The sequence below is a fragment of the Arvicanthis niloticus genome, chromosome 8, assembly GCF_011762505.2.
Source record: "Arvicanthis niloticus isolate mArvNil1 chromosome 8, mArvNil1.pat.X, whole genome shotgun sequence".
Taxonomy (NCBI): Eukaryota; Metazoa; Chordata; class Mammalia; order Rodentia; family Muridae; genus Arvicanthis; species Arvicanthis niloticus.
The window spans coordinates 59924683-59944087 of record NC_047665.1 but is presented as its reverse complement, the minus strand read 5'-3'; the positions used below and the strand labels follow the sequence as shown (position 1 = coordinate 59944087).

The 19405-nt window shown below is 39.5% G+C and overlaps 1 protein-coding gene across 4 annotated transcripts in view; it reads right to left on the bottom strand.

Annotated features, from left to right (window-relative positions):
• Celf2 (CUGBP Elav-like family member 2) overlaps positions 1 to 19405 on the bottom strand; it is an 810622-nt gene that overhangs the window by 392562 nt on the left and 398655 nt on the right. For all 4 annotated transcript variants that reach the window (XM_076939443.1, XM_076939449.1, XM_076939436.1 and 1 more), the window contains one exon: positions 2788 to 2823. Coding sequence is in view for 2 of the 4 variants with exons in the window: in XM_076939436.1 (XP_076795551.1) it covers positions 2788 to 2823 (36 nt within the window). In the remaining 2 variants the exon portion in view is untranslated. The remainder of the gene's footprint in view (positions 1 to 2787; positions 2824 to 19405) is intronic.

The window sequence follows — 19405 nt, the reverse complement described above, 5'->3', positions numbered from 1 at the left end:
CCGAGACACAATCTGTGCTGCGTGATTTGGGCATTTATACAGAGTATTATCAACCTGTGGCCGGCAACTTGAAATTAATACCATGTAAAGCAATTAAAGGTGAAATAGTCCATCTACCCCATCCCCCAGAACAGCTGTAAAAGGCCCTTTGGAAAATTTCAAGACAGTCAAAGCCAATGAAAACCGAATCATAACAGTGTTATAAAATGCCGTTGTCTTCCTTCCTAGCCACATATCACTAGCTAGCAGTTGCCTGGATTGCAATTTTCCATTTTTCTTAGATGTCACAGCAAAAGCATGCGTTTATGACTAAAAGGATAAAAAACTCCAAGTGTCATGTTCCACTAATCATTAGCCAAGAAACAAACAAAATAACTACAGATGCCTTGTTCTAAATGGTACCCAGGTATCAGAGGGCTCATTTTCCAGTGACAGGCTGAAGAAATCTGAAGACAGGCGGACAGCTGAACAAGGGATGGAATTCTGCTAGGCTCTGCAAGCAAATGCTTGCCAAAGAAATTGTCTAGACACCAAAGGGAACAATCATTGTGAAATAATTATGTTATTTTATGTTAATGTGAGAAGGGAAATACTTGTCAATGGATATATCCCAAGCTGCCCCTGGAGAAAGCCAACAGAGTACCTGAGGCTGTATTAGAAACATAATTGAGAAACAGCTAACCTTATTTCCCATACTCTCACACATGCATGAAAATGACTGCAAGTTGCAATGAGAATCGAATCGCCACCATGGTGTTGATTTTCAACATTATTCAACAATAGAATAACAAAAAATCATGACAAAAAAAAAAATAAATAGGCTCATTACCAAAATACCACCCACCAAACTCAAGAAGAGAGCATCCTGTCCCTTGGGTAATAAAGCAGCCACAACAGAAGATCATTCCTAGGGAATATGCGAGTGCTGCTTGGTATTCACAATAAAGCACTGGTTAATAGAATTCAGGAGGCTTTGCAGATTTTCAGACATATGAGTAATTTTCATCTGCATGATTACAGAATGGTTTGGGTCTTCTCTGACAACACAGAGGTGGTCCACGTCTTAGCCGTAATATAAAAGTTTGGAAGTCATTCCTCATTCCATTATTTCAGGATTAACTTCTGCACCACAAACACGAGTAGACACACAACTCCCCTCCTCTGCAAATGATGGGATCCACAGCCCTTGATGGCAGATGTTTTCCAAGTGAAAAGGGACTACGGCAAACAGACTGAGCAGTGACATATACATTGGAACACACTCGGAGGTTGAACCCTGAAAGCTGGCACACCTTTGGGGTGCTTCTTGGAGATGCTATCCAAAGAATGAACAGACACAGTTACAAATATTTGGACCACACCAAACCAGTTTTGGGGGTAATATCAATCATGAATCTATATGGTTTTTTTTTTAAGTCCAAAAAAAACCAACCCCAAACCAAAACCAAACCAAACCAAACCAACCAACCAACCAAACAAACAAACAAACACCCAAAACAAAAAACCTTCTCAGCTGCTTCTCTTTTCCACTGTTGATCTGTAACCTCCCATTTCCTAGTGGTATTTAAAGTCATGTCACATTGTTTGTTCCTTGTTCTGTTTTTGAGATTATTTTAATGACCATTCAGCAGATCCCAACCAATGATCCATGTCATATTAATTGATTCTCAAACAATTCTTAAGCAGCTTCAAAGATTGAGCAGAAGTTTTTGTACCAAGGCCGGATCCTGGATACACAGTGTTCAGTAAAATGGCTTTTAAAAGATGGCCACCTGCCTGACATACATGCCTGCTAACACAAAGTCTTGGGTCTCTGTGGAAAAACACTGAAACAGATGGCTATAAGCTATTGTAAACAGGCAGCTTTTGTGGAAATTTACCACCTGAGTAGTCATAGACCTTGTAAATAGGCAGCCTTGGTGGATAGTACCAACTTAGATAAGGACAAGTGAATCATAGGCAGAGTCATAGTGACCTGTCCCCTGAACCTTCACCCAGCTGATACCCTGCTCTGAAAGATATCTGTACCCCCCCCTGAACACCTATGCTTCTGTGTCATCCCCTTCCCCACATCCTGCATTTTTGTGTTTATAACCCCTGAGTTTAAAAGTAAAAATTATTTGATAATAAAAAAATACTTACAATAAAAAAAGATGGCCACTCTGTTACTTCTTTTCTCTTTTTTCTTATTTTAAAATATAAGAATGCCAAATGTATTTATATCAATAAAACTATATTCAAGTTCTTTAGGGAAACATCCTTTTTTATAAATCATTAACCTCTAGATAAAATAATAATTGGTACATTAAAGGTAAAAAACTCACAAAATATCTACAACTGCCAATTCTTTTGATTCTAACGAGGAATCAGCGCTTATAACTACTATCACCTATCTATATATCTGTTATCTATCATCTCTGTATCTATCATCTGTTATATGTCATCTATTGTCTATTTATCATCTATCTTATCTATCATCCATCCACCTATCATCTATCTATCTATCTATCTATCTATCTATCTATCTATCTATCTATCTATCATTTATCCACCTATCATCTATCTAAAGACATAAAAAGAATGAGAATGATTTCTCAAAATCATTCGTAGACATTAGTCTTATTACTTCTTGATGATATCTTCTCTATGTGACTCAGTGACTCATACAGAATCTTTTAACACAATAACATGAGAAAATGAGAAGCCCAATTAAAGGAGGACACAATACTGCTCTCTAATTGTTTAAAAAACCAGGAGGTGAATGAGTAAGAAAAGCCAGCTGCTCACCTTGGTGGACTTCCAGATAACTCTGTGGCAGTGTCTCTGTTAGAGAAAAAGAAAACAAACATGATTAAAATCATTGTGGCAAATATAAAAATGAATCCCGTCATACAAAACAACAAGGCAAAGTGTGGAAATGATATGGAACATGTGGGTGATTAATCACATTGGTTAATTTCCATAACCAGTTCAATGGTTACTTTCAAAGGAAACTATACATATGTAACATAACTGCTTCTACTTTCTGTTGGTAGACTTTAACTGAGATTAAAACGCTGAAATGTAAAAGCACACAACATCCAGGAGAAAGATGGTGAGAAAAAAAAATCTCAAACTACCCTTTTCATATCATAACAATGAAACAGAGCATGGCAATCTCTTTCCAAGAGTCACTTAAGAGCAGAGGACTTTGGGGCTATTGCTACCTATTCTTGATCACGTACAGCTTTGGAAGGAACATGGATGGCACAAAATTCAATTTTTTTAGCAACAGACTACAGCTTTCCCATTTTCAGCTCTTCTTCATGATGCTCTGTGATTTTGGATTGGTGAAGACTGGAGCTACCATAATTTGAATGTCATGAAATACAGAATAATGTAATTATAAAATTGATCAGATGTGTGATATATGGTCTGCATGTTTGAGTGCACACCATCTTTTATAGAAACTTTGGCTAAGCTGGGTTGGTCACTGAAGAGGGAATGAGAAAAACGCCGGAAGGTGGCTGCACGTAGGTCATAGAACTCCAAAAGGAAAGGGTAGACTGCAGTTTCTGTTAGCTTCAAGGGCAAGGGTACAACATTTCTCTATCTCCCTCTCTGTAGTGAAGTGCTTCTCAACCGTCCTACTGTTGTGACCCTTTAATATGGTTATTCATGTTATTCATGTTTTGGTGACCGCACCCCAAAGCATGAAACTGTTTTTGTCACTACTTTATAACTGTAATTTTGCTACTGTTATGAACCCTAATATCTGATATATGTGTATTTGCACGGGTGGTATACACCACATGTACATATGTATGTACATACATACATATGTATGTACATACATGTGTATGTACACATACATGTGATTTGGGAGTTTGCAAATGCCAGAAGATGTTGTTGGGTATCTACTCTATCAAATTCTGTCTTATTCCCTTAAGACACAGTCGGTCACTTGAAACTGGATGTATGCTGGTGGCCAGCATTCTCCAGTGAATGACAGTCCTCTGCCTCTCACTGGGCTGGTGTTACAGGAACATGGTCATGCCCAGTTCTTTATGTCTCTATTGGGATTTCAAGTCAGGCCCTTAGGCTTATAAAGCAAGCACTCTTACTCACTGAGGCATCTCTCCAGCCTTATAGTTATTTCTTTTAAGAATTTAGTATCTTCGTAAGAACTTTATCCTTCAAAATAGAATATGCTCCTGTGAGTAAGCCAAATAGGAAGTACCTCTCTCTTAACTTTTCCTTTATAACCTTTAACACAATAAAAATATCTGTTAAATGCTTGTTATTCATCATTTGCTATTTACATATATATTAGTACTTTATAAATATCAGTTCCGTTTATCAGAGTTAGCTTAATGAAGCTGTCTGGTCTTCTTGCTTACTCTGAGGATTAAATCTATGTTCAGAGTTAGCTCACAGTAATGGCAGCAGCCTATAGTTAAGCCATAACTTTCTTTTGAACCCTTTAGATAATTGTTTTTGATTTCCAGATTACACATTTTCTAATACTATAAGTTTTTTGATACCTTTAAAAACTATGTTGTTCATGCATTATACTAAACCAATTAGCCTTGGCGTTTTCTGGCATTTGGGGCCAGATAATTTTCCACGGTGCACATGAGATGCTATTCTGGGGGTGAGGGGGATTTTCTGTGGTTTGAATCTGAATATCTCCCAAAAGTCTAATTTGTGAGAGGCTTAGCTCCCCCCAGTAGACACATGCATTGAGAAATGACTAGACATGTACGCTCTGACACTTAGGCTCAGTGCATGCATTTGATGGTTTTATCATCAGATGGCATTGTTGGGAGGCAGTAGAAAAGGGGAACCACTAGGAACCAGTCCTAGGAGGGAAGGGTTGTTCCCACTTTTTTTTGCTCCCTGTGTCTCTGCTCTCCAGTTGAATCAAAGGACTGAAAACCTTGAAACCATGAGTCAAAATAAATTTTGCTCTTTCAAAATCTTTCCCTCACATATTTTGTCACAGTGAGGAAAGAGTACTTAGTGCCAGCAACACAGAATGCTTAGTGGTCTCCCAGCCTTTTATTCACTGAATACACCAGAAACATCCACCCATCCCCTACTCTCTTATAACTACCCAAGATATCTTCAGACATTAGTAAATATCCTCCAGGGATAAAACCGTCCTCACTTGCAATGATTCTGGTAGATCAAGTGAATTCGCACAATGCACCTCTATTCCAAATGCTCACTGGATGAACAGCATTCCCTAGTGCCATGGAAAACAGTAACAGCCTTCCCAGCAATGTTTGTCTTGCTTTGGTCCCTCCCATTTAAGTGTCGATGCTTACAGAGTGCTGCTTCCCCCACCCAATGAGAGTGACAGTACCGTTATACATTTTACCTTTGACTAATCATGATGTAATACTGATGAAATATAACTGTGTTTCCCTGAGACTAAATTGGATACTTCAGAATGACAAAAACTGACAAGTCACTTAAGAAAAGTTGGTATGAAATTAGATCTATGGACAATAAGATTCTAAATACCAAGGAAAGTATGTGATTTTCATAAGTGTCTTCAAGTTCTTGTCTTCCAAAAAGAAGAAAATGAGCTAGAAATTCCAAATAGTGACCTGCGGTAATGTACAAGTCAAAACAGAAGTCTACCCAGTAGATTTATATTCTCAGAGAAAAGGCATTGGCCCTGTCTTTGTTAGAAAAGACAGGTGCTGGTTAAAAAGTGACCTTCTTCTCATGGCTAGAAATTCCATTTCGTTTCTCAAAGACCTAAACAGATAAATCAAGCTGGGTGTGGTAGTATAGGCGTGTCCGAGAGTTCGGGAGGATCAGGAGTTGGAATCCAGCCGAGGTATATAACAAAACACTGTCTCAAAAAGAAACAAGCTGGCCAAACACAGGAGAACCATTGTATGAAGCTGCAACAATCAATAACTCCGCATTTTTGAGATCAGCCGATCAGGAAAAGCCCACACTTTTTAAACAAATAAATATATCATCTCCATTTTCTGATATTTATTCATCTGACACACCAAGCCTTTCATACATGTGCCGCACCCAGATGAATGTAGTCCTGAGTCTCCCAAGTGCTCACACTCCAAGGCAAGTTAATGTGCAATGTACAAAGTGATGGGAACTTTCTGATATGCCACTGTTAAAAGTGTCTTAATGTGTTTCCTATTGTTATGAGAAAAATATCCTGACAAAAATCAATGTAAGCAGGAAAGGGTCTATTTTGGCTTGTACTTAGTGGGTGCATCATGGTGGGAAAGCTGTGAAAGAACAAGCTTGACGCTGCTGGTCAAGCTGCATCACAACTGGGAAGCAGAGAGTAATGAATGCTGATGCTCAGCTCCCTCTATAAAGTCCGGGGCCTAAGCCTAGGGAATGACGCCTCCCTCCATTGGGAGTCCGGGGCCCAAGCCTAGGGAATGACACCTCCCTCCATTGGGGTTGATCGTCAAGTCAATCAACCTAATTTAGATTATCTCTCTCAGGAATGTACAGAAACTAACCTAATTTAAATAATGCCTCCAAGGCGTGCCTGGAGGCTTGTCTTCTAGAGGTCCCCTCGAATCCTGTCAAGTTCAGTCAACACTATCACAACAAAAGCAAGTTCTCTTTAGTCAGCCATCCTGCTTCATAAAAAATTTGAATACTTGGTTTGTAGGACACTAAAGGCACTAAAAACTACAAATGTTGCAGAAGAATGTCTTGCTTTCTGCTTGGGAGTAACCCCAGCCTCTCCAGCTCAGGTCCAGAAATGGCTGTAGGTAGGGCAATATTTGGAATTGAGCCACACTAACTTCTTTTACTTGGCATATCATTTCCAAGTTACTTTGATTTCTCAAAGAAGGCAAATTTTAAAATTAAATGAAAACAGTAAATAAAGAAATGACCAAGTGGAATAATAGACTCCAAGGAAAAAGATCATCCCAGGGGCTAAGAACCACAGCAAGGTGGAAATGCAAAACAATCTAGACATTCAGGTTCTTCTGTTTGGCAAACCCTCCCCACCCCAAACATTCCTCAGGGGGTGCCCTCCTTTCCCTCTGGCCACACCTCTGTTTTCACATTCTCTCTTTATTTTGGTTACCTTTTGAACTTCCCCAACTTACACTCACATGCTGAAGACATGCACATAGATACATCTGCATAGACATAAGCAGTTTATTACATGGTAAAACCTTCTACTGTACCCACACATACATGTAACTGATCTGTAACTGATCGTATGTGCTGGGGGGGGGCGGTTTATTGAATTAACCATTTGCTACTTTAGATCATCTTCAGGTATTTATTCACACAAACCTAGTATAGGTTTAATGAAAGAGGGATTATTGTTCAACTATGGGAGCCTTAGGGTGAGAAATGACACAGAAAATATTGTCTATCAGTTACAGAGTGAGAATCGGAAGTGAGCCCAGGTATTGTGGTTTGGACATTTTAAAGCATCATGGTATGGTACAGTTCAATATGTAGAAACCATAGTGTCCTCTCTCTCTCTCTCTCTCTCTCTCTCTCTCTCTCTCTCTCTCTCTCTCTCTCTCACGCACACGTGCACACACACACAATCATATATAACCACATTCGTTCTCGGTTATATACTAGCACAGTGACTAACAAAGGTTAGGGATGTGGTTCAGTTGGTAGAATATTTGGCTAGTGTCTTAGTCACGGTTTCCATTCCTGCACAAACATCATGAGGAAGAAGCAAGTTGGGGAGCAAAGGGTTTATTCAGCTTACACTTCCACATTGCTGTTCATCACCAAAAGAAGTCAGGAGTGGAACTCGAGCAGGTCAGGAAGCAGGAGCTGATGCAGAGGCCATAGAGGGACGTTACTTACTGGCTTGCTTCCCCTGACTTGCTCAGCTTGCTTTCTTATAGAACCTAGACTACCAGTCCAGGGATGGCACCACCCACAATGGGCCCTCCTACCCTTGATCACTAATTGAGAAAATGCCTTACAGCTGGATCTCATGGAGGCATTTCCTCAAGGGAGGCTCCTTTCTCTGTGGTAACTCCAGCTGGTGTCAAGTTGACACACAAAACCAGCCAGTACAGCTAGCATGTAAGAAGTCTTAGATTCTATCCCCAGTATCACATGAATCCTAGCATGATGGCTTAGGTGTATAATCCCAACACTCAGCAAGTAAAGGCAGGAGTATCAAAGGTTCATATAGCTACATATAGGTACAAAAGCTACATATATAAGTGAGCCAGAGATATAGGAGACCCTGTCTCACAAAAACAAACAAACAAACAAACAACAGCAAATTTTACTAACAGAGACTTTATATTCTAGATGGGAAAGACTTAGAATAATTAGAATATTTATCATTATTTACATAATAGATATTATTAAGAGGAAGTAGAGAGAAAGTAAAAGCTGAAGTAGTGGGAGGCGCTACGGTCTTAGGTAGGGAGGTCCTTGTAGACCTCTCTGAAGATACAGCCCAGGAAATCCAAGGATGTTTTAAATGCAGCCTCTTCCACCCCATGCTTTTTTTTTTCCTATGTCCTAAGACAAGAGGCCAGACCCTGTCATGAACTTAGCTAGTCACTTTCAGATTTTTCCAAGAGATACCTGGCAGTGGTACCAATCCTCTCCTGTGTGTCAGGGAGTGCACAGTGAGCCAGCCACACTTACAGACATACATCCGGCATCTTCTTTTCACCAGCTCTGCCAGGGTGCAAAGTGGGGATGGGGTGAAACTCTTGACATCTTTCAGCTTAAAAGCAAGCATCTGTGAGGTAGCAGCTCCCTTTATGTTACCTAATACACCTTTGGGATTGACTTGTCTGATCAATATCCAGACAGGCTCCGGGCTCCGGCCTGTTGAAAGTTGGCACTGTAGAAGACTGGATTTCTGTCTACCAAATCTCCCAGGACCCATGAAGAATGGAGTGGGCAGGGTTTGCCTCTGAGAGTAAGCAAGCGAGCACTCAGATTGCCAGAAGGGCCAATACAGTTAAGAAAAATGGACTCTAATTCATGTTCTGTTCCATTCCCTTCTGGTAGGTCTCATTTTCATCTGCAGAGATGCTGTTTAAGATTTTACTTGGCTCAAGACTTATTCGTGATATTTTAGTATTCTTTATGTGACACGGCTGCAAACGCCTGCTATTGTGTGTGCTTGGCTCAAGAGCCTTGAAAATCAAATTGCTGGAGGTTTCTCTCCATCAGCACTGCAAAAAGCCCATCTGGCCTGACTGGTCCATGCAAGAGGCCACTGTTTAAATGGCATGGCTGTCCCTTCTGTCACTTTGAGGTAGTATTAAGGGCTCCTGTTTTCTTTTCTTTCACAAATGTCATTTTGACACCTGGCCTATGAATCCTCCTAGGAAGACGTACCTGTCTTCAGCACTGCCAGTGGTGTTGAGGGGTGAAGGGGGCCTCCACGGATCCTTGGCTCTGTGTATTAATCATTGTACCTTTGATGTTCAGTGATTCTACTATGTTAAATAATGTGATATAATAAGTACCTGAATAGGCCACCAGTAACAATTCCTGCTCATTAAAACCCACTTACACAGACTCCAGCAATGGCAAATGTTACCAGCCCTGGAGGACAGTTGCTGAGCTTGGAAATGGCACATTGAGTTTCATTTACCAACTTATACTCTCAGAGAGGAAAAGGAAATGCAAAAATCACATACACTCAATCCAGACAAATTACATGCAAAGCTGTGGATTAATTTCTTCTTTCACCCCTGTGACAGCATACTGACAAAAGCAACAACAGAGGCGGGGTGAGGGAGTATGGGAGAAGGGAGGGAGGGAGAGAGGGAGGGAGGGAGGAAGGGAAGGAGAGAGGGAGGGAGGGAAAGAAGAAAGAAGAGGAAGAGGGAGGGAAAGAAGGAAGGAGAGGAAGAGGGAGGGAGAAAAGGATGAAAGGTGGGAGGAAGGGAAGGAGGGAGGAAGGGAGGGAGGGAGGGAGGGAGGGAAAGAAGGAAGGAGAGGAAGAGGGAGGGAGGAAAGGATGAAAGGTGGGAGGAAGGGAAGGAGGGAGGGAGGGAGGGAAAGAAGGAAGGAGAGGAAGAGGGAGGGAGGAAAGGATGAAAGGTGGGAGGAAGGGAGAGAGGGAGGGAGATGGAGAAGGAAGAAAGGGATTTTAATAATCTCATATCTGGTGAGAAAGACATAGCCACAAGTGTATATAGACAAGTGGATGGATACGCTAAATAGCTCAGTGGCTAGCGATTGAACTGAGAGCCTGGATATGCTAGACAAGGACTCTGTTACTGATCCATAACTCCAATCCACTGAACTTCCTCTGTGGAGGGAAGTTTTGGTAAAACAAATCCGGAAAAGTTTGATTAGTGGAATAACCACCACCAAAGTCATGACTGGCAAGGGACATTCCATTTCTCCAGAAGAAGGATGCTTGTACCTTCAACACGTTCTTTTTCCTAAGAGTCTAAGGAAATTAGACCGCCATTTCTGTGTGGCAGAGGCTGCTGAGGGTGGATGGCACCCAAGGAGCCCCAAGACAGGGAAAGGAGGGGAGGCACTGTAGACTGAGGGTTTCTGGGATGGAACAACATGACACAAGTAATGAAGAGGTAGACCCCAATGACTCCTGCCTCTGTGCAATGTTCTAGATAGTATCCGGTTGTCTCATGCTCCTGGTGGTTCTAAGGGGGTCTTTGAAGAACACAATCTGGAACAGATCATGCCCCTTCTGGCCTCCACTCAATACTGTAACATAAGGAACAAACCATTGCCCCCCGGGGCTAGGGCCTGTAGTGTCCTCTGTCACAGGGATAGTTCCTCAGAGGGCCTCCTTGAACTTGGGCCTGGCCAACAGTCTGTACAAAAAAATAAAGCACAAAGGTGTCTTTTTTCCTTCTTTAAAAATTGTACCAGAAATTATATCATAAGTAACTCTGACCTCAGAGAAAGCTCTTAGTAGCCAACCATAGAAAAGGGAGAAATGAGAGTGGCTTTGGTGTAACAACAAAACCTATTTGTTTGTTTCTTGTTTTTTTTTTTTTTCTTTCAGGGAAGTGGCCCTTAGATAATAAGACATTCTCTTTCCCTAAGTGCAAAAAGCCCACTCCTTGAGCCAGTGACAAGGCTCTGCAGGCAAAGGCATTTGCCATGCAAACCTTTTGGCCTGAGTTCCAACCCCAGAGCCCACGTCAAGGTAGAAGGAGAGACATGACCCCTACAGTTGTTCTGTTCTCTGCGCGCCTCATGTGTGTTACACAACAACAACAAATAAGATTTATTAAAACTAGATTCTTTTTCATACTAAGTGTTAATTTTAAATCGACTTTTTTATAGTCACAAGAGGGAAAGATGTTCCCACCAACTGTCACTTTACAGAGGAGCGACAGGTTCACATAGCACCTGGGACCAAGGGCCAGTCTTTGTGAATACACAGAATAGGCATAAGGTATGTACGTGGGGGGTGGGGGTGTGACAGATAGAGAGGAAATGGAGGGAGCGAGTGTTGGAGAGAGAGAGAGAGAGCAAGAGAGAGAGAGAGAGAGAGAGAGAGAGAGAGAGAGAGAGAGAGAGGCCCTTTCATGAATAAGATAATTTTACCTATTTGAAACAGTGTTATTCTAAGTGTCGTTAGCAGAGGGACAGTTAATGTTATTTTAGAGCCTCCAAATTTTCCACATTGCTTCTTAGAGCCTCTGCTGGGCACATTAACTGCGGCACTCATATTACCTCAGAGAATTCAAATGCACACATTCAGTGTGTCGGCCACGGTGGGTCCTGTCCAATCGGCTCATTGAACTATCTCCATTATGTCCTGTTTTGCAGCCATGGGAAATTTGAACCAACCCCAGATGAAATCTACAACCTTCAACACATTCAGAGATGACAATTATGTCTCTACAATCACTAAAATAAAGAAATAAAATAAAACAAACTGAAACGGGAATCAACAGTAAAAGAGCTAAATTATAGATAAGAGAATATTCATAAAACTATACCTCATCTCAGGAACGTGGGCGCGCTGCCTCATGCCAGGATTTCTTTAGGCATTGGTGATATTCAGTATATTGCAATTGAGCGCAATTACAGTTAGCTATAATTAAGAACAATTACAGCTTTTATTTCTCTACTTGTTCTTTAAAAGCACATTTGTAATAAAACTTTTTTTTAAAAGGTGAAGAATATAATTATACATCCTTATAACGTCTCAGATAATTAGTTTGACTAAAGTTTCCTTTGGAACAATTTTCCTTTTAACTGTCAGATCTGCCATTTATAGTCAATGGAACTTACTTTAAAAAATTCCATCATTAACCTTTTTCACCCCATATAGCTGTATATGAATTACTGGTAAAATGAAAGGTTTCAGTGTTTAAATCTCTAGGGCCTGATGCAAGGTAAAAAATTTTTTTTACTAATGTTTGCATGTATATGAGGCTGCATACATATATGTGCAGGCACATAGTGTGTATATATATATATATATGTGCATGTACATGTGTATACATGTATATGTATGTATTGCATGTATATGTATGAATGTGTGCATGTTATATTATGTGCATGTATACACGTGTATATATGTATTAATGTGTATACATCTTTGAAACAAATGATTTGGAAAGCAGCTGCTTTTTGCAGGTAATCATGTTCTATACTTCACATATCCTAAGACACCAACCTCTGTTTATTTACTGCGTAAAGCCAAGAAGTCCAGAGATTGTGACAGAACTTTCTCTGCTTTGGGAATCCCAGAACACATGTCAACATAAGGTTATTTTGGAGCAGTGAACAGTGAATTTTTCTATAAATCCTGAATGCAACTTGACTCCACAGCATTCTAGCCTCTTTGTTACTTGGTAAATTCTAGGGGAGAACTTGATTACCTTCGGACAGTTCTGTCAGAGCATACATAACTAAGAATGGGTAGCGTGAAGGTCCAATAGATAGAATATGTATAGTTCCCCACAAGAACTTTTTTTAAAGGTCGTCTCCATCAATATTGAAAATAACTGATAATTAATCATCTGAATGACTGACTTGAACATCCAAGAAAATTTGACACTATCATCCTGGAAATTGAAGATAACCTCATTTTTTATCCAGTTGAGTCAGGAGGCCTGGGAAACAGATGGTTTGACAAAGTCTCTGCACCCTGAGAATGAGCAGTTATGATGAATTATCTCTTAAGGTTCCTTACAACCTTGATGACCTAATAGCTGACCATACATCACTCTGATGTCAATCAGGCTGAAAGAGGCTCACGTGGCTGTGAGAGGGTAGACTGGTAGCGATCTCATCCACAGGACAGACTTTTAGTGTCCAAGATACTAACCCACTGAGACACTAATGTTACTCAAATATACTCAGTATTACAAATCCCGGAAAAGACTTGGTTGTAGTTTATCATCATATGTTTACTGTAATATTCATTATGCATCTTTATTCTATAGCAACCACAAAGACCTATGCACTATTCACTTGCTATGCTTTAATCCGTTTGTCCAGAACCTTATACACATTCTATCTTTGTTACTCACAAGATTATTATAGCCATCGTTCACATGAGAAAAACCAAGGCTCAGAGGAATTGAGTGAGTGAGAATCTAAGGATATTAAATTTTAAGATATGCGAATAAAACAAGAAAAACAAAGAAAACATAACCACTTATTCCTAAGAGAAACCAAAAGTTAGACAATCTGGAAGCATCTCTAAGAATTTTAAATTTAAAATAAGAGGGGACTAAACATAAATTCCCATTTCTAATGTTAAATAGAAACCCACAAACATATATTTTCACTATTTATTTGGTACAAAACATATTCTTTTCTTATCTTTCTTTTCTGGAGAGAAAGACTTGATATGGAGAGCAGGCTGGCCTCAAATTCTTTATTTCCTGCCTCAGCTTTTCTAAGTTCTGGGATTACAGGTGAGGTACAGATACTTTATAAGTAAAAGGTCTGTGTGTGTTAAAGATTTTAAGACCAGAGGATGCATAAAATGGTATTTCTCAGGGCGGGGTATGAAATAAAACATTCTTTTAAGTTCCTGGTTTTGCATCATCCCAATGTGAGTATATTCACTGGGCCATGCAGCTCTATCTCTAAAAGAAACAATCTACATGTCCAGAGATAAGGTGATGGTGTCCATCATCTGCCTTGCATCCCAGGGCACTCAGAACCATGGATGCTCTCACTCAGTGTGTTAGCTAGGCTCTGCATGAACACACTGCCAGTGAGTTTGCAGGCGTGTGAACATGTTCTGGGCAGCCACAGGCTCCAGCAAGGGCATGATGTCTCCTATATACTGTGTATAGCCCACAGTGTTGGTTAATCTTAACTGGCTTTAGAAATCACCCAACAGACACCTTCTGGGCGTGTTTGTGAGACTGTTTCCAGAGAGGTTTAACCTGACTGTGGGCAGTAACATCCTATAGACAAAGGCCCCAACATCAAAGCATGGAAATCTTCATCATACTGTCATTATTGACACACTGTGAGCAACTGCTTCAAGCTCCTGTTGCCATCCCTGGTGAGCTGTTTGGCTCTTAAACCTTTTCTTCTCTGCTCCAACATAGTCCCTCCTCCCATCGCCCCCCTGTCACTGGTCATTTCCTGTCACATTGCCTTAGCATCCAGGTCTAGAACTTCATGTAAATGAAGTCTAATGATGTATACATTCTTCGGTCTGACTTTTCTTACTCAGAGTCACTCTTGAAATTCCTCTACATCGAACCCTCACTTTCAGGGCATCACTCCATTGTTTGAATATAGTGCAAGTTGTTAGTTCCTTCTCTTTTTGATGGCATTACAGTTATTTCTCTCTCTTACTCTTACAAATCATGTTATGATGATTTTCATTCATGTTATTGTATTATTTCCTTGGAGAGGCAGGAACCTACATGTGCACTCAGGGGAAATAAGATTTTTCCATAGGTAGATTTGAGTAAACACACCAGCAAATGGTGCATCTGTTTAACTTCCTAAGAAACATCCAACTGTTTTCTAAGTGACTACAGGATTTTACTTCTTACCTGCACTGTGACAGGAGATGGTAGCATTCCAATGCTTTCCTTCAGAATGCTTTGGAATGGAATTCACTTCAGCCATGCATCAAATAGTCAAGTGATAGTAGCCCACTGTCCATTTAATTAACTAATAATATTGAGAAACTTGTAATGTACACATATAATATTTGTCTGTCTTCATCCAATATTTCACCCAATTAAAGTGTCAGATTTATTTTCTTATTCATGAGCACTTAGGATTGTGTGTATATGTTTAAAGCAATTCCTACATTGAAATTCCTACAACCCTGTGTTTTGCTTTTCACTTTGCTTTTGATGATACACAAAGAGATGATTCTTTTTTATAAAGTTGAATATACTAGCTTGGATTCATGTTTATAGAGTTGTATTAAGAGCTCTTTGCTGGAATGAGGGGAGAACAAAAGGAATACAGCACTTGCTATGCAAACAAGAATGGCCATGTTCAGATCCCTGGCATCCACAGGAAAATTTATGCACAGCAGTGCCTGCCTGTGATCCTATTGCTGGGGAGACAGACAGAAGGATCCCAGGGTTTACTGACCAAATAGTCTAGCTAATTGTGAGTTTCAGGTTCAGCCAGAGACACAGCCAAAAATTATGGAGAGTGATTGTTGAAGACAACTGACTTTGACCTCTAGCATCCACAAAAATGAATACCTGCACCCATGAATACATACCAAGTACACACACACAGACACACAGACACACAGACACACAGACACACAGACACACAGACACACAGACACACACAGATACACACACAGAGACAGAGAGAGAGAGAGAGAGAGAGAGAGAGAGAGAGAGAGAGAGAGAGAGAGAGCACATGCACTCACTAGAAGATTCTTTGCCTATAAAAAATCATGAGGCATTTTCTTTTACATTTTCTTCTGCACAGTTTATAACTTGAAGGTTGACATACATTTGGGCCTGCAATCATTTTGAATTCATCTTAACATGATGCAAGGGCCAACATGCTTAGTTGTGTATAGGCATCCCATTGTTCTAATGGGGTACGTTGAACAACCTACGTTTCCTCTGAATGTCTTTGGCATGTTTGTTGGAAATCAGTCATCCAGCCCCAAAACTCACCTGAGATTATGATTAATGAACTGATTTCAATTTATTAATTTGAATTTACTTCATTAAATGTACAGATCCACATGGAATAAGTTGCTACCTCAATAACACTGAGTTTTCTGATGCCTACATCCAGGGTCTTCATATATGAATTTCTTCTTTAGTTTATCGTTACAGTATCTTATAAGCTCAGTGTGTAGATTTTACCTGTTTGGTCAGATGTGTTCTCTAGTACTTAATACCTTTGTTAGTTTAGCCATTTAGCAACACAGACATAAACATATCTTGCATCTTTCCAACTTAAATGACTAACTTAGTGGTTTGAGCATCTTCTCGTTTTTAGAATTTGGTCAAAGTTTCTATGAAGACAACCATGCTGTCTACCACAAGACAGTTTAATTTCTTCCATTTCAACGTAAGCATCTTGTACTGCGTTCTTCTGACGGTGCTGGGCACAGTTCCTGCATCACGTCGAGCACAGTCACAGAGGATGGGTATCACTGCTTTGTGTCTGATCTTAGGGGAAAGTCAGTGAGTCTCTCATTATTAAACCTGCTACCGCAAGCATCCTTTTCTCCTATGAAAATTGTTAAAATTTTGTTTCGGAAGTTTTACATCCATGTTCTCACTGGTTGCAGATCTTATACTTTTATTTCCATGAGGTTTTTTGTTTGTTTGTTTGTTTTTATTTTGTGTGTGTGTGGGCAACAGGATGATGCTGGTCTCTTAAAATGAGTGGGGAAGTATTCTGTACAGTTACGTTTTCTAGGAGGATTAGTGGTGTTATTTTCCCTTTACTGTTTGATACAACTAATCAGAAAAGTGCCCTGCATGGCAGTTCCCTTTGTGACAAAATTTCAGACCCAACTTCACATTGATATAAAGCCATTCAAATTATCGATGTCTTATTAAATTGATTTATGTTTTTTTCTCTCAGTAATTTGACTCATATCATCTAAGCTAGGAGAATCTAATACCTAAAAGCCAAGGATTATTTTTATTTTCAAAGATTAAAAAATGTGACATAGACCATATGTGACACCCAAAACCTAAAATACTTACTTGGGGGCCTTGTTGTATAAAAGGATTGGGGATCCCTAATTAAAGCTTTGTGGGCATAAAGCTTCTCATGATATTCATGTTTAGCTTACTTGTACCCATGGGATCATTAATAATCTTTCATTTTTTAATATTAATAAATTATGTTTTCTCCTTTTTTAACCTCAAATCAGCTTCCCTAGAGTTTTTCCAATTTTATTGATCTTCTCCAAGAAGTAGGCTTTTGTTTCATTGATTTTTTTTTTGTTTCTCCTTGCACTGTGGTCTTTATTGTTGCCTTTCTTCTTCTCATTTTGTGTTTAATTAGCTCTTATTTATTTATTTATTTATTTATTTATTTATGTTTTTAAATTGGAAGCTGAAGTCAGTGATCTGGGATTTTTTTGTTTTCAATATAGAGATTTAGTGCTAAAAAATTTCCCATTAGACAGATTTGGGGGTACAGTATGAATTTTAATATGCTGTATTTCTTTTGTTACATCTTAATTCCTATTTGGTTGATATGAGTCATTGAAGCATGTTTGAAGCACGTTATGTCGGGGACTGAAAAGATGGTTCTGTGGTTAAGAGAGAGTACTGCTCTTTCAGAGAACCCAAATTTGGTTTCCAGCACCTACACTGGGTGGCATATAACCACTGTAACTCCAGATCTAGGGGATCTGATCTGCATTTTTAGGTACCTGCAACTTAAATTAACACACACACACACACACACACACACAGAGAGAGAGAGAGAGAGAGAGAGAGAGAGAGAGAGAGAGAGAGAATTTTAAATAAAATAAGTTTAAAAACATGTCTTAGATATTTGGAGATTTCCTGATATTAGTATCTGATTACTTTTCTTGTCATTTATGGACTTTGTGTCATTTGAATATTTTCTAATGTTATTCAGACATGTATTGTAGCTCACAGTGTGATGTCTTTTGATAAGTGGCCTACATACACTAGCATGGAATGCATATTTTGTTGATGAATGTAATGTTCAATAAATGTAAATTAAGTCATTCTTTTTCAAGCATTATTCAAGTGTTTTATATTTTTGCTGATATTTTCATCTAGTTGTTCTATCAATTGTAAAGAGATGACTGCTGAAATCTTCATTACTTATGTTTTTCTTAAATTTCTTCCATCAGTTATTTGAATATTTGTTATTACACAAAGACAAAAATATAGGATTGCTATGTCTTTGCATAAACTGATAAATTACCAAATGACTTTCTTTATTCCTGGTAACGCTCTCTGCCCTGACATCATCTACTCTGTCTGCTATGAGCAGATCTTCTTCAACTTTCTTCTGATCAGTGTATTTGTTTCTTAGGTATGATGTAAAAAGAAAGAAAGAAAGAAAGAAAGAGAGAGAGAGAGAGAGAGAGAGAGAGAGAGAGAGAGAGAGAAAGGAAGGAAGGAAGGAAGGAAGGAAGGAAGGAAGGAAAAAGAAGAAAGAAAGAGAGAAAGAAAGAAAGGAAGGAAGGAAGAAAAAAAGAAGAAAGAAAGAAAGAAAGAAAGAAAGAAGGAAAGAAAGAAACAAAGAAAGAAAGGAAGAAAGAAAGAAAGAAGGAAAGAAAGAAAGCAAGCAAGCAAGCAAACAAGCAAGCAGGAGTCCAGAAACACACATGGCCTATGATACTAGAGTTTCAGTCTCTCACAATTCTAGAGGCTAGAATTTCAAGTTTAAAATCAACATGGCAATGGCTCTGTAAAACATCATTACAGAAATGTAAATCAGATCTCCCTGGGTTTCTGAGAACGATCCTTGTTGGGAAGATTCCTGTCTACCTGTGACACTAGAAGATGATTTGTGTACCCCGAGTACTATAGTGAGTCTGGCACATGATCCATTCCCATTTCAAAGGACAGACAAGAGTAAATTTAGGGACCATTGGTCTGCAGTTAGAAACAACCCACTAGGAAACTGTCCCTCTTGTTTCCAGAGCTCACAGTAATCCTCTGTAGATAGACATACTCTCTGAGGCTCTGGAGACTGTGCCAGCCCCTGCTGTGTGTCTGTGCAGAGCACTTTGGTGATGCTTCTGGGGTTCCATTTTGGTCTCTGCCCCAGCAACTTGGCCTTTGGAGCTTTTCTTCTTTTTCTCTGACTAGTAAAGCCTGTTTGGAAATGAAGAGTTTTATTAGACTGTTTTCTGCCTGCAGAACCCTGGAGTCTGGTGGACTTCTTTCATCTCATCCTGTCTCTCATCTCTTCCGCACAATCTGCCAACGTTTCCATCTGCAGAATCTTTTCTGAAAACCTTGTTGATCTGTGTGTGCCAGGGATCCAAGTCATT